An 11643-nucleotide genomic window follows, 5' to 3' on the forward strand; every position below is an offset into this window, starting at 1 on the left:
GCGGCCAATATACACGTAACACAACCGTTCCGTTCCAACGCGCCAGTGCCATTCTTAGTACGGCTGGGACTGAAACAATGGAAAACTACGCGGTTTGGGAATATGGGATACGAACTTTGCTCGATCGGGTACCGCGCGGTCTTTTAGTTGACGGGACTTGCGAGTCAGTCGATGACATGGGGGGGTTGATGTGTGTCCGGACTCGGTACCCGTCCGGGGTCCGTCCCACTCGTGGAATCGTGCTGACGGTGCTGGTACGGCTCTTTTGACCGTCACAGATAGGGTCATTGTTTCCACAGCTTGTTCAGAGGAAAGAAGTGGTGTGGTTCAACGCCCAGGTTGACGCTGGGCGTGGATTATGTACTATACTAATTATGTACGTGAATAGTCTTGACGATATCTCCTTTGGCCGCAATGGCTTGGGGATATCCCTTGATGGTATCCTTTTTGATGATGATGATGATGATGCTTCCCCTAAAACTCCAGAAGCCCGCTTCCCTGCCCTTCATAACATGGTCATGACATTTAATTTTCTTTCGTGTATACGGCATGCCGTCGTCCTCCTTACTCCTCAAGTGACGCGGCGTACTCGATATCCTGCTGGGCCCAGGCCGTCAGGCGCGCAGCGAGGTCCTCGTCCGAGATGTCCTCCTCTCTCTCCTTGATGCCGAAGCCGTCGGTGCTGCAGGCGCCCGTACGGCGGAGGTAGTACAGGTGGGCGTCGACGTCGAGGCCAAAGGTGCCGCCGTTGCACTTTGTGTTGGCGGCGCCCTCGCAGACCTTGATGTCGGCGACGGCGTAGTCGACGGTGGTAGCGTTGCCGGTGGACAACCAGTACTCGGGGCTAGTGTGGCGGTAGCCGAAGAGGATGGGGGGCAGGCGGGGGACGGGGTCGTCGACGTGAGTGACGCGGTACTCGGCGCCGGCCTGGGCGGTGACGAAGTTGGTGAAGGCGGCGTTGCCTACACGGGGGCTGCCGTAGGTGTAGATGTCGACGGGGTAACCGTCGCGGCGGAGGTCGGCGGCGGCGATGGTGACGACGGCGCCGCCGAGGGAGTGGCCGGTGCCGACGATGGTGTAGCTGGGGTTGGCGGCCTTTGCGGACTTGACGGAGGCCAGGAGGGCGTCCTTGATCTCGTCCCAGCCGTTTGCGAAGCCGGTGTGGACCTTGCAGTCGTCGACAAAGTCGCAGTCGTCGAAGCCGAAGAGGATGTTGGTGATCCAGTTGCGGACGTTGCTGGAGCCGCGGATGGCAATGACAATGTTCTTTCTCACGGGATCCGTGGCGACGAAGCCTTGGAGGCCAGAGACAAGACCGCTGAAGCGTGTTAGTTACCTTCAGGTCAAAGGTGAAAAGCCAAGAGTATCTGGTCAACTTACGAAAAGGTTCCCACAATCTTTCCTCCGTTGGCGGTGACATCAGGGCAAGCATCGGCGCTGCAGGTGATTGATGTACCAGCGGCGGCCTCGCTGTTGCAAGAGGTTGCTGCCACCATCTATGTAACATGTTAGCGCACGCGGCCAAGTCAGAAGTCTGGGCAATGTCCTACCTGAACGTAGTACTCAAAGTTGGACAGGTCGGCGCTCGACACCGTCACAGCTCTCTCATCGAGAGCAGCCACCGGGGCTCTGACATCGAGGAGGGGAGATGCCGAGACTGCGGCAGACAGCAAAGGGAGAAGAGACAGCTTGGCCAACATGATGACGGTAGAGGAAGCAACTCAAGACAACGGGAACAGGGACGGAACTCGAGGACTTTCTCGTGAGGCACAACGAACAGAGAGACAAGGCAAGCTATCGTCCTCCACGCTGCCGCAACGTCTTATACATAACCAAGAGAGCAACGAACGGAGCACCGGGGTAAAGAGGCCAGTGGATCGGCATCGAGTCGTACACCCCAGACAACGGTCCGTTGTAAGGGTTGCGGTGAGTGTCCACCATGCCTCCAAGTCAAGCATTCATGGCTCGGGCGAGGTTGGGGGCCGGTAGCAAACCAACTCCCCTCGATATTGGGGATATGCGAGCCAGGGTGAGACTTCTCACGCTAAAGCAAACAATACGCAAGACTTTGCGGTTTCTGGCAGTTCCTCCGCAAGTTAGAGCAATCTCGCCAGGCACAGAGCGGCGGAAATCGGCACTAGAAGCGCCAGTTGCGAATGGAAGAGATGCGTTCTTGGAGAAGGCGGTTCCATACTCCATCTAGCAGGGGGCCAAGCTCAAGAGGTCCTACCGGGGGGGCGGCAGTGCGAGATAGACAGCTTTGACCATTGGGTGGCCTCGTCAGACAGACAAGAGGACAAGACCTGGCCCTGGCCGCTATAGCCAAGTATTGGTGGTAGGTCAGCGGTTCGGAGCGATTAGTAGCAAGCCTCGAGTGATATTGGTCTTGAATCAGTCCAACCATGAGGAACAGAATCCACGTGGGTGTGATGAGGTTGATGGACCGTCAAGGTGGTAAGGAAGCGCCCGTGCGGTCAGACAAAGACATCTCGATCCTTGGGTATTCGTAGTGCAAAGACAGAGACTGAGAGACAAGTAATGAGAGTTTCTGCTCAATAACTCTGCGATCCTGGGGTGTCATTTGGCGCCACGTGAGCCAAGCATCCCCATAGTGGGCTTGCCGCTCATTGAACAACGACGACTGAGTGGATGGTCCCTGGACGGCGACGAGCCGGGGTGAAGCTGGGCAATTCCCACTTCTGTTGGGCTCTGTCGAAACAATAGCGTCCGCACCGGGAACAAGTTGTTAATGAAGCTGGCCGAATGGTCCTTGTTCGAACGAACTGGTGGTCAATTGCGGTCGGCCGATTGCTGGAAGAAGCCCGCCGGCCCCCGGGCGAGTCCCTGGACGAGGCCCGCAAGAGCTCAACAAAATGCTGCCAATGTGGTCTTGTGCGAGTTTGAATTTTCCGATTAGTGTCGTAAGTCAAGTCCAAAGCCAAGACCAAGATACGTAAAACCAAATCGGGATTCTCGTGTGGTGATACGCGGCCCTCTACGCTGGAGAGCCGCTCTCGAGGCATCACGCGGACGAATACTCTCGTACCACGGTCCGTTCCTCCCAATCGAGTATGGAGGTCGGTCAGGCAGAACAAGTTCCATCACGCCCATAGTTGTCGGCATTAAGGTACGCCTACAGACTATTGGCAAGAGTATTTGCAAAGAAAAAGCATGTGGATGTGATTAAAGACGGGAAGATGCAGCTGAGATGGATGGCAGATGCAACACCAAAGCCACTAGATTACGGTAGAGTGAGATGGAGGTGGGATGAAAAGGCTTGGAGACTTGGGGTCGGCGGCAGCGTTATGTCATGCTGCTTCCTGCCGCCTCTTGGGAGCTTGCGAGCTTCGGAGCTGAATCTCGCAGCTTCCTTCTTGTCTCTAGACTCTACACGATAGGTGTGCGGCAGCTTCATTCATGCATGCCGTGATGCCGTCCTTGTCAGCTTCTCTCTACGTCTGTCTACCTTAGTGCCTACACTACAGCAGACTCTCCCTCCTTCATCCACCCACCCACACCCTCCCAGTTCTAACGATCAACGGCCAACGGTCAACGGTCCATCGTCGATTCGTCCCTTCTTCCCACCGAGCAACCCGTACCTGATGATCAGATGTCGACCTAGCAACGCGGGGTTGAGACATTCTAGAAAGAAGGGTTGTCATCCGGAGTCCGCGCCCACGAGACCTCTTCCTCGCCCTCCATCACTTGGTCTCTTGGACCTGGTCTCTTGGACCAATACATCCTCAATGCCTCCCCCTCACGACCAGTCGACGTTGCAGCCATCAGCTACGACATATCGGACACTACCACACATCTCGTTCAGCTATCACTGCGCCATCTCTCGAACCGACATTTGACCTTCTTTCTTCCCAAGATTGCCGTTCATGCCGTGCCGCTTCCACCGACCTTGCCTTTTGATCGATTCCCGTTTTCCGTGCAGAACAAGAGCCGAAATCTGCGCTCCGGCACCCCTGACCCCTGCCCCATCGATCTTCGCCGCTGGACCGAGTTTGGGATTTCCGACCGCCTGGTGCTCTTCGCTTGCGAGTTTCCTAATTTCAGCAGTGCCCTGGACTCGATCTAGTGGACGTGGCAGACCCCAGGCAGAGACCTCTTGGGGTATCACGAGGTCCGTCTTGTACCACCACTCCGATGGTACACACCCATTTGCGATGCTGCATATGCACTTATTCAAGGAAATAGACATCTGTGGCCTGCCAGTGAACCACGCGCGCAATGCAACGCCCGGCCACAATCTGACAGACTGACAGCTCTCCCCGCGTCGGAGCCGAGCCCGGACGAGCAGTATTTTTCCCTTTTACAGTTTGCTGACCGCTCACAGCTCGCCAGGAATTCCCACCAAGCGCCCACCCTGCACGTAACAAGGGAGATCTTCACATCCATTTTGCATGCCACCTTGGATCGGCCATGTCGACATTTACGGTCATCATCGCCGTCTTGTCGACCCTTTGGGCCTCGAGCGTGGGTCTTCTTCACGGCTTAATCTTGTCATACCCACCGCTCCTCTCAACGCCCTCGCTGGAAAGGCCGACTCTGAACTGTCACTGTTCCCCGAGGACTTGCGAATGCCGTCGCTTAACTCCAAGTCCCAGGTTCCCACCTACCTACTCCCGCCCGAAGCGAGGCGGTTTCGGCCGCTAATCCGGTTCGACACCGAATCGATCCTTTGTACCAAAAGACTACAGCACAGAATCTCGAAAAGGGTGGTATTTCCCCCGCCTTGCACTGACTTATCGCTGGCGCTGTCGTATCAAACCATACTTTGTCTACGCGACATGTCGATCGACCACTCTAACGCTCATATCTGACAAGCATAGGCCCGAACAATCCAGCACAGCTGCCCAAAGGGAGCATCCCACAACCTTGATACGTTGCAATATCTGCCTTTTTCTAATGCTCTTGGACCCTTCTGGTAGCTATCAGGGCATCATGAGCTGTCAGGTATGGCTGCATATCCCTGCGGTCAGTAGAGTCCACGGAGCTGCCAAGCGGATCGTCTGTTGTCACTTGCCTTCTATACCACGCGGACTGTAAGGGCCCGTGATTGGAGTGTATAGTCATAATGACAAGTGAGAGCTACCGGTCCGCCAGTATCCTAGATATTCCGTGCGTAGTATATAAGTGAATGGCGGTGCTCGCGATGTCGCAGTTTCTGTAGCTCCTGTTCGTCCGCTCGTGTTGACGTAGCTCTCTCTCTCTCTCGTGACCTGTACCATTGGTTCGAGTCTAGCCTATAAGAGCCTTGCGGTAACGAGACCATTCGACCGCCGCCATGGCAAACACATTCTCTGTCAAGTCCCTGGTCGTAGCCCTCCTCGCTAGTCACATCTCATCCTGCGACGCCGCCGTGATATCAGTAAGATCCGATGTGCCTGCCGGATATGTCGCCGCGCCCTACTACCCGGCGCCGTACGGCGGCTGGGCCTCGGACTGGACAGACAGTTATAAGAGGGCGAAAGCTGTGGTTGATAAGATGACGTTGGCTGAAAAGACCAACATCACGTCCGGAACCGGCATCTTCATGGGTGAGTCTTGGTGGAGTGATGTCGTGGGATTCGTAACTGACTTGCACAGGGTGCGTTTATCATCACAATATGTATAACTCCTGCTAACCATAGCCAAGCCGCTGCGTTGGAAACTCTGGCAGCGCTTTGCGTGTCGGTTTCCCCCAGCTATGCCTCGCGGACTCGGCAACCGGTCTCCGTCAAGCCGACAACGTGACGGTGTTCCCGTCCGGCATCACGACCGGTGCCACCTTTGACAAAGACCTGATGTACGCTCGCGGTGTTGCCATAGGCAAGGAATTCCGAGGCAAAGGCGCCAACGTTTACCTAGGACCAGCCGTGGGTCCCATAGGGTATGTTCTGCCCCTGATGATGTCGTCCAGAACAAGCTAACCATAACGCCAGTCGAAAGCCCCGTGGTGGCCGAAATTGGGAGGGCTTCGGGGCCGATCCTGCGCTGCAGGGCAAGGCTGCTGCTCTGACGATCAAGGGCGTCCAGGAGCAGGGCGTCATCGCCACGATCAAGCATCTCATCGGCAACGAGCAGGAGATGTATCGCATGTATAACCCTCTACAGCAGGGTTATAGCTCCAACATTGGTTGGTTACCGACAGAGGGAGAAACAGTGCTTGGTCTCTTGACTAACAACGACAGATGACCGAACACTCCATGAACTCTACCTGTGGCCCTTTGCAGATGGCGTACACGCAGGTGTAGGATCTGTGATGACGGCCTACAATGCGGCAAGTATTCTGTACACATCATTGAAACTTGAACTAACGGATACCAGGTCAACGGCTCGGCATGCAGCCAGAACAGCTATCTCATCAATGGCATTCTGAAAGACGAGCTCGGCTTCCAAGGCTTCGTCATGAGCGACTGGCTTTCTCACATGTCCGGCGTAGGCAGCGCCCTCGCAGGCCTGGACTTCAACGCCCCCGGTGACCAGCAAGTTCCCCTGACGGGCTACAGCTACTGGATGTACGATCTCACCAGGGCGGTGCTGAACGGATCCGTCCCCGTGGATCGCATCAACGACATGGCCACCAGAGTACTGGCGAGCTGGTACCAGATGGGCCAAGACTCGGGCTTCCCCGCGCTCAACTTCGCCACGGGAACCCGCAACAGGGTGGGAGATCTCTACCCGGGAGCCTTCCCCTTCTCCCCCAGCGGCGTCGTCAACGAGATGGTCCAGGTGCAGGCGGACCACTACCTCGTCGCCAGGCAGGTCGCGCAGGAGGCCATCACCCTGCTCAAGAACAACGGCAGCCTTCTGCCCATTGCCACGTCGGCTTCGATCAAGGTCTTTGGCACCGATGCCATCACGAACCCAGACGGCCCCAACGCTTGTGCCGATCGATCCTGCAACAAGGGCCTGCTCGGCATCGGCTGGGGCTCGGGGACGGTTGACTACGTCTACCTCGACGATCCCATCACCGCGTTTAAGAAGAGAGCCAGCAACGTGACGTTCTACAACACCGACTCCTTTCCTTCCGTGCCGGCTCCAACAGCAGACGATGTTGCTTTCGTTTTCATCACCTCGGACTCTGGGGAGAATCAGTATGTCGTAGAGGGTAACAACGGTGACCGCAGCTCGTCTGGTCTCGACGCCTGGCATAACGGCAACAAGTTGGTCCAGGACGCTGCCGCAAAGTATTCAAACGTCGTGGTCGTCATACACTCTGTCGGACCAATCGTCGTCGACTCGTGGATCGATCTTCCCAGCGTCAAGTCCGTCCTGGTTGCCCACCTCCCCGGCCAGGAGGCAGGCGAGTCCCTCGCCAACATCGTCTTTGGCGCCGCCTCCCCCTCCGGCCACCTCCCCTACAGCATGACCAAGAAGGAATCCGACCTCCCAGACTCCGTGACCCAGCTCGTCGGCGGCTCCCTCGGCCAGCCCCAGGACACCTATTCCGAGGGCCTGTACATCGACTACCGCTACCTCAACAAGAACGGTATCAAGCCGCGCTTCGCCTTTGGTCACGGGCTGAGCTACACCGCCTTCTCCTACACCGGCGCGACCATCAGCTCCGCGACGGCGCTCACCGCGTCCCCGCCGGCCCGCCCCGCAAAGCAAGGGATCCTGACGTACACCGCGCCCATCCCCGACTGGACCGAGGGCGTCGCGCCGTCCGGCTTCAACAAGATCTTCCGGTATATCTACTCCTGGTGCACCGAGTCCGAGGCCAAGGACGCCGTCGCCGCCTCCAAGACGGAGACGTATCCCTACCCGGAGGGGTACAGCACCGCGCAGAAAGCCGGCCCTCCAGCCGGCGGCGCGCAGGGCGGCAACCCCGCTCTCTTTGACGTTGTCTTTTCCGTGTCGGTGAAAGTGACCAACACGGGCAGTAAGTACTCGGGGAAAGCGTCAGCGCAGGCGTACGTGCAGTTCCCCGGCGGCGGGCCCGAGACGCCGGTGATCCAGCTGCGCGACTTTGTCAAGACGAAGAGCCTGGCGCCGGGGGAGAGTGCTACCGTGACGCTGCAGCTGACGAGGCGGGATCTGAGCGTGTGGGATGTGGTCAGCCAGAACTGGGTTGTGCCGAATCCTACCGGGCGGTATAAGATCTGGATCGGGGAGGCGAGCGACAAGTTGTTCTTGGCTTGTTATACGGATACCAAGACGTGTGAGGCTGGACTGGCTAGCCCTGTTTGATTTGTTCTTTTGTGCAGTTGATCTTCTGAACTCTCCTTCACATACTTGTGGTAGGGTCGGTTGATTGTTGTCAACCGATAGTGGCCAGAACGTTTGGATCGAGTCTCCCGTAGGAGGAGCGGCGTCAATGGGGACTGTCATCAAATAGTCAACCTTTCGGATTTGATCTCAGCAATTCCAGCTTAACAATACATGGTGGTATCTCTCACTACTACAATCACAAAAGCAATTCCCAGAGCACTGCCCGATCCAACGAGGCATAAACTCCAGCTTTTAACCCAGCATCATAACCATACCATTCTTGATAGCGTCAATCTCCTTCTTCCCAAGCGGATCCTTCTTGTTAAAAGCATGCTGCTTCCGCTGCGCAGGCGTCCACGACGTGATATCCAAATCATCCCCCCCAATCTTTCTCCCCTTCTTATACGACGCCAGCGCATCCGCCCACCCCCAGGGGTCCTCGCCGTGTTCCTCGGCCGTAGGCAGCTCCTCCTCCTCGTTATCGAGACCCTCAATGAGAGCCTTCAGCCCCGGGACGCCCTTGAGCGCGATGCCGTGCTTCTTGGCGTACGCTGCAACGTAGCTGTCGAATTTCTCCGCCGTAAAGCGGAAAGGACGCTTCTTGGACTTTTTGTGGACGGTCTCGTCTTGCAAGAGGTCGAAGCCGCGTAAGGCGGAGGCGACTTTGAGCATGCCGGCCATGACGCAGCCCAGGTCTTTTACTTCCGAGTCCGCGGCCAGGACGCCCTCGCGCTCGAGGCGGGCGAGGGTTGTGAGGAAGAGGTTGCCGATGAGTTTTGCTGTTTCGTCGACGAACTCGCCGTCGTCGGCCCTGGATTTCATCGTATCAGCACGACGTGCTAGCAAGGAGGAATGAAGGAAGTACAACGTGGCTCTTGAACTTACATGGCAAAGTCACCACCATTCAGGTACCAAATAAACGGGCACAGCGCCTCGCAGATAACCCACTGCTCCCGCCAGTTCCCTTTCGCCTCCTCGTAGTCGAGGACGAGGTTCTGCAGCACCTGCAGCACGCCGTAGGCCATGTGGTCGTTGTACGTGTACATGCGGAAGCTGTCCGGGTCGCGGACCTGGCAATGAACCTGCTGGCTCAGGAGCTTGCGGAAGCCGGCGTGTGTGATCACGTAGGGCGCGTCCGGGTGCTCGGCCGCCGGCTTGTCGCAGACGCACGTCTTGCCGCCGTCACATTTCTGTTTGGGCTTCTTCTTCTCGAGCTCGACGTAGGCGAGGTGCTGCTGCTCGTCTTTGGCTTTGCCTTGTGCGGTGGCCTTCTTGTCGGCTACTTTGGACTTGGCCTTGCCCTTGCCCTTGGCTTGAGGCTCTTCCATCTCCTCTTCTTCTTCGTCCTCCTCTTCGTCCTCGTCCTCCTCTTCGTCTTCCTCGTCATCACCATGCCTGGTGCCAAAGGGACACCGGACTACGTACTCAAAGGCATAGGCAACCTCCTCTCAAGCCTTTTTGTAGTCCTCATCGACGTTACGCGACGCCGAGACCGCCGACCAGCGGGTATTCTTGGCCGGCCAGCGATTTTTACCGCGGTCGTCATCAGCAGGGGCAGCTGCGGGTGCAGGTGAAGAGGCCTCGGCCTCGGGAGCCGTAGTCTTGGCCTTCTTGCTGGCACCGGACGCCGCTCCGGTTGAGCGTCTTTTAGGAGGCATTATGGGGTTGTCTTGGGGCACGGATGAATGTGTAAGTGAGTCTCACAGGGACTAGCTATTTCACTAGGTGGGAAACAAGAAGCAAAAGAGCTTCAGCTATGGCACTGTGAACGACGAGCCGTTTTTTTTGAGAACCGTAGAACTTCCATGTGGGGTAGAGCCACTGATGAATGTCACTATCGAAAGTCAAAAAGTTGCAGAGCTATGAGTTCTTTGCGTTTCCATCCGACGACGCGCGCAGAACGCGTTTGAGCTTGCCCAATTATGACGAATGTTGATCTGGGCCGTGGAACCATCCATCCCTGGACGCGTCGAATCATGTGACACCCGGACAGATCGAGATACCGTTTCTTTTCTTTTTGTACCGTCTATGCTGTCCGGAGTACAGCCAAGGTCCAGGAAGATCAAAAGGTCTTCCATATCTGATAAGAAGGTCTGAGAAGCGTCATAATATTGCCAGCCGTGCGGGTAAAAGTCCGGCTTGCTTCGGGATTACGATAGGGGCTGCCGATATTCAATGCAGCTGGCCGCTTCTTCCCTTTAAGCCCGGCAGGGGTACAGTTGGAAAGGATGCGGGCACGACATAGTAGCTTTGAACAGATGCTAGCAATTTCAAGAGAATGATATATGTCATGGAACTTGCCAGGGCCTATTTGAGGATGACCGAACAGAATGTCTTGCTACGTTGATGGCTTCTCAGTGCTTGATACTCGTCCGCCGTGGCCAAGAGACTGCGACTAAGGGCACCTCATGGCCAGGAACATGACCTCTTCACTCTCGGCACAGAGAACCACTGTCTCGACCCCAACCTTGCAGACAGATGCGTAAAATGACCATTGGTTGCAGCGGCCTGCGCAATGCCGAAAATGTCAACGGCTAGCGAGCAGCCTCACGAGCCCTGCTAGCTGTTTCCGCAGAATTCAATGAATTCCCTGAAACCTACTGGTTGAGTTGTTGTACATTGGCTTCATATTGATACATATTGAACACTACCTCTCGCGGAGGCTCTAATGTTGGAGTCTTTCTTCAATCCGGCTTAGGCCATGCCCAACCTTGGCCACACCATCCCTGAGAACTCTGTCTGGGACAATCGTGCCCTTCTCTCCTCATCTGCAGCAATGTCGTCTGGTCCTTTCCACGGTTCTCGGTAGCTCTATCCTCCCACGTTACATTCAAACACCGAGCTTCGTGCGGCCCTTCTGGCGCCTCCGTGCAATGATCTTGCGTCCGTCCTTGGTCTTCATGCGGGAAACAAAGCCGTGTCTGCGCTTCTGGATCAGGCGGGTGTTGCGGTTCATGGTGTTGCGAGGACCGCAGCGGAGCTGCATGGCGCCCAGAGCAGGGTGCTCGGTGATGGCGCTCGTGGGGACCAAGTCGGCAATGGCGCCATCGACGGTCGAGGGAGTGAACGGCGTGGCATTCGGCCGGCGGAAGGCGGATGTGAGAGGTGTGATGGACGGACGCAGCGAGGGGAGGGAGGAGAACGTCCTATGGTGCCGGTTAGTTACTATCTTCACCTCTACTGCTAAGGGGTTGAGGCACACCTTTGTGATGTCGATTGAATGACGACGCGCACCGGCTGGGTAGCCGGGCGGGCGAGGAAAGCTCTCGCCAGGCCTGTGATGGATTGGCGCATCATCTTGGCGGCAATTGTATGGTTGTCGTCGAGCGGCGTGGAGCTCAAAGTGACACCATCGACAGCTTCGAGATTTTGCGGGAAGACTTTCCTGCAATCCAACGGCAGTTCCCGTCGCTCATGCATCAAACGGGGTTCCACCGTTCG

General features: G+C 56.7%; 6 protein-coding genes across 6 annotated transcripts; 3 read left to right on the plus strand and 3 right to left on the minus strand.

The window, feature by feature from the left end:
• Positions 1-564: 564 nt before the first annotated feature.
• On the minus strand, positions 565-1700 carry CABS01_11385 (lipase; the record flags this gene model as incomplete). The annotated part of the gene is made up of 3 exons (XM_060544740.1): positions 565-1318; positions 1381-1496; positions 1551-1700. The coding sequence occupies 3 exons, from the start codon at positions 1698-1700 to the stop codon at positions 565-567; spliced, it is 1020 nt and encodes a 339-aa protein (XP_060397562.1).
• Positions 1701-3721: 2021 nt separating this feature from the next.
• Positions 3722-4084, plus strand: CABS01_11386 (uncharacterized protein; the record flags this gene model as incomplete). The annotated part of the gene is made up of 1 exon (XM_060544741.1): positions 3722-4084. A coding segment is annotated over one exon (363 nt), but the record flags the coding sequence as incomplete, so codon positions are not given.
• Positions 4085-4428: 344 nt separating this feature from the next.
• Positions 4429-4662, plus strand: CABS01_11387 (uncharacterized protein; the record flags this gene model as incomplete). Its single annotated transcript, XM_060544742.1, has 1 exon — positions 4429-4662. One exon carries the CDS (start codon positions 4429-4431, stop codon positions 4660-4662), a length of 234 nt encoding a protein of 77 aa, XP_060397564.1.
• A 631-nt stretch (positions 4663-5293) lies between these two features.
• On the plus strand, positions 5294-8181 carry CABS01_11388 (glycosyl hydrolase family 3 N terminal domain-containing protein; the record flags this gene model as incomplete). Its single annotated transcript, XM_060544743.1, has 5 exons — positions 5294-5578; positions 5640-5878; positions 5931-6124; positions 6180-6238; positions 6316-8181. 5 exons carry the CDS (start codon positions 5294-5296, stop codon positions 8179-8181), a joined length of 2643 nt encoding a protein of 880 aa, XP_060397565.1.
• Positions 8182-8454: 273 nt separating this feature from the next.
• CABS01_11389 (uncharacterized protein) lies at positions 8455-9860 on the minus strand (the record flags this gene model as incomplete). Its single annotated transcript, XM_060544744.1, has 3 exons — positions 8455-9013; positions 9088-9619; positions 9683-9860. The coding sequence occupies 3 exons, from the start codon at positions 9858-9860 to the stop codon at positions 8455-8457; spliced, it is 1269 nt and encodes a 422-aa protein (XP_060397566.1).
• A 1172-nt stretch (positions 9861-11032) lies between these two features.
• Positions 11033-11499, minus strand: CABS01_11390 (ribosomal protein L34; the record flags this gene model as incomplete). Its single annotated transcript, XM_060544745.1, has 2 exons — positions 11033-11348; positions 11405-11499. The coding sequence occupies 2 exons, from the start codon at positions 11497-11499 to the stop codon at positions 11033-11035; spliced, it is 411 nt and encodes a 136-aa protein (XP_060397567.1).
• Between the last annotated feature and the right edge of the window lie 144 nt (positions 11500-11643).

Source organism: Colletotrichum abscissum (assembly GCF_030869225.1).
Source record: "Colletotrichum abscissum strain IMI 504890 chromosome Unknown Scaffold_31.1, whole genome shotgun sequence".
NCBI classification, from domain to species: Eukaryota; Fungi; Ascomycota; class Sordariomycetes; order Glomerellales; family Glomerellaceae; genus Colletotrichum; species Colletotrichum abscissum.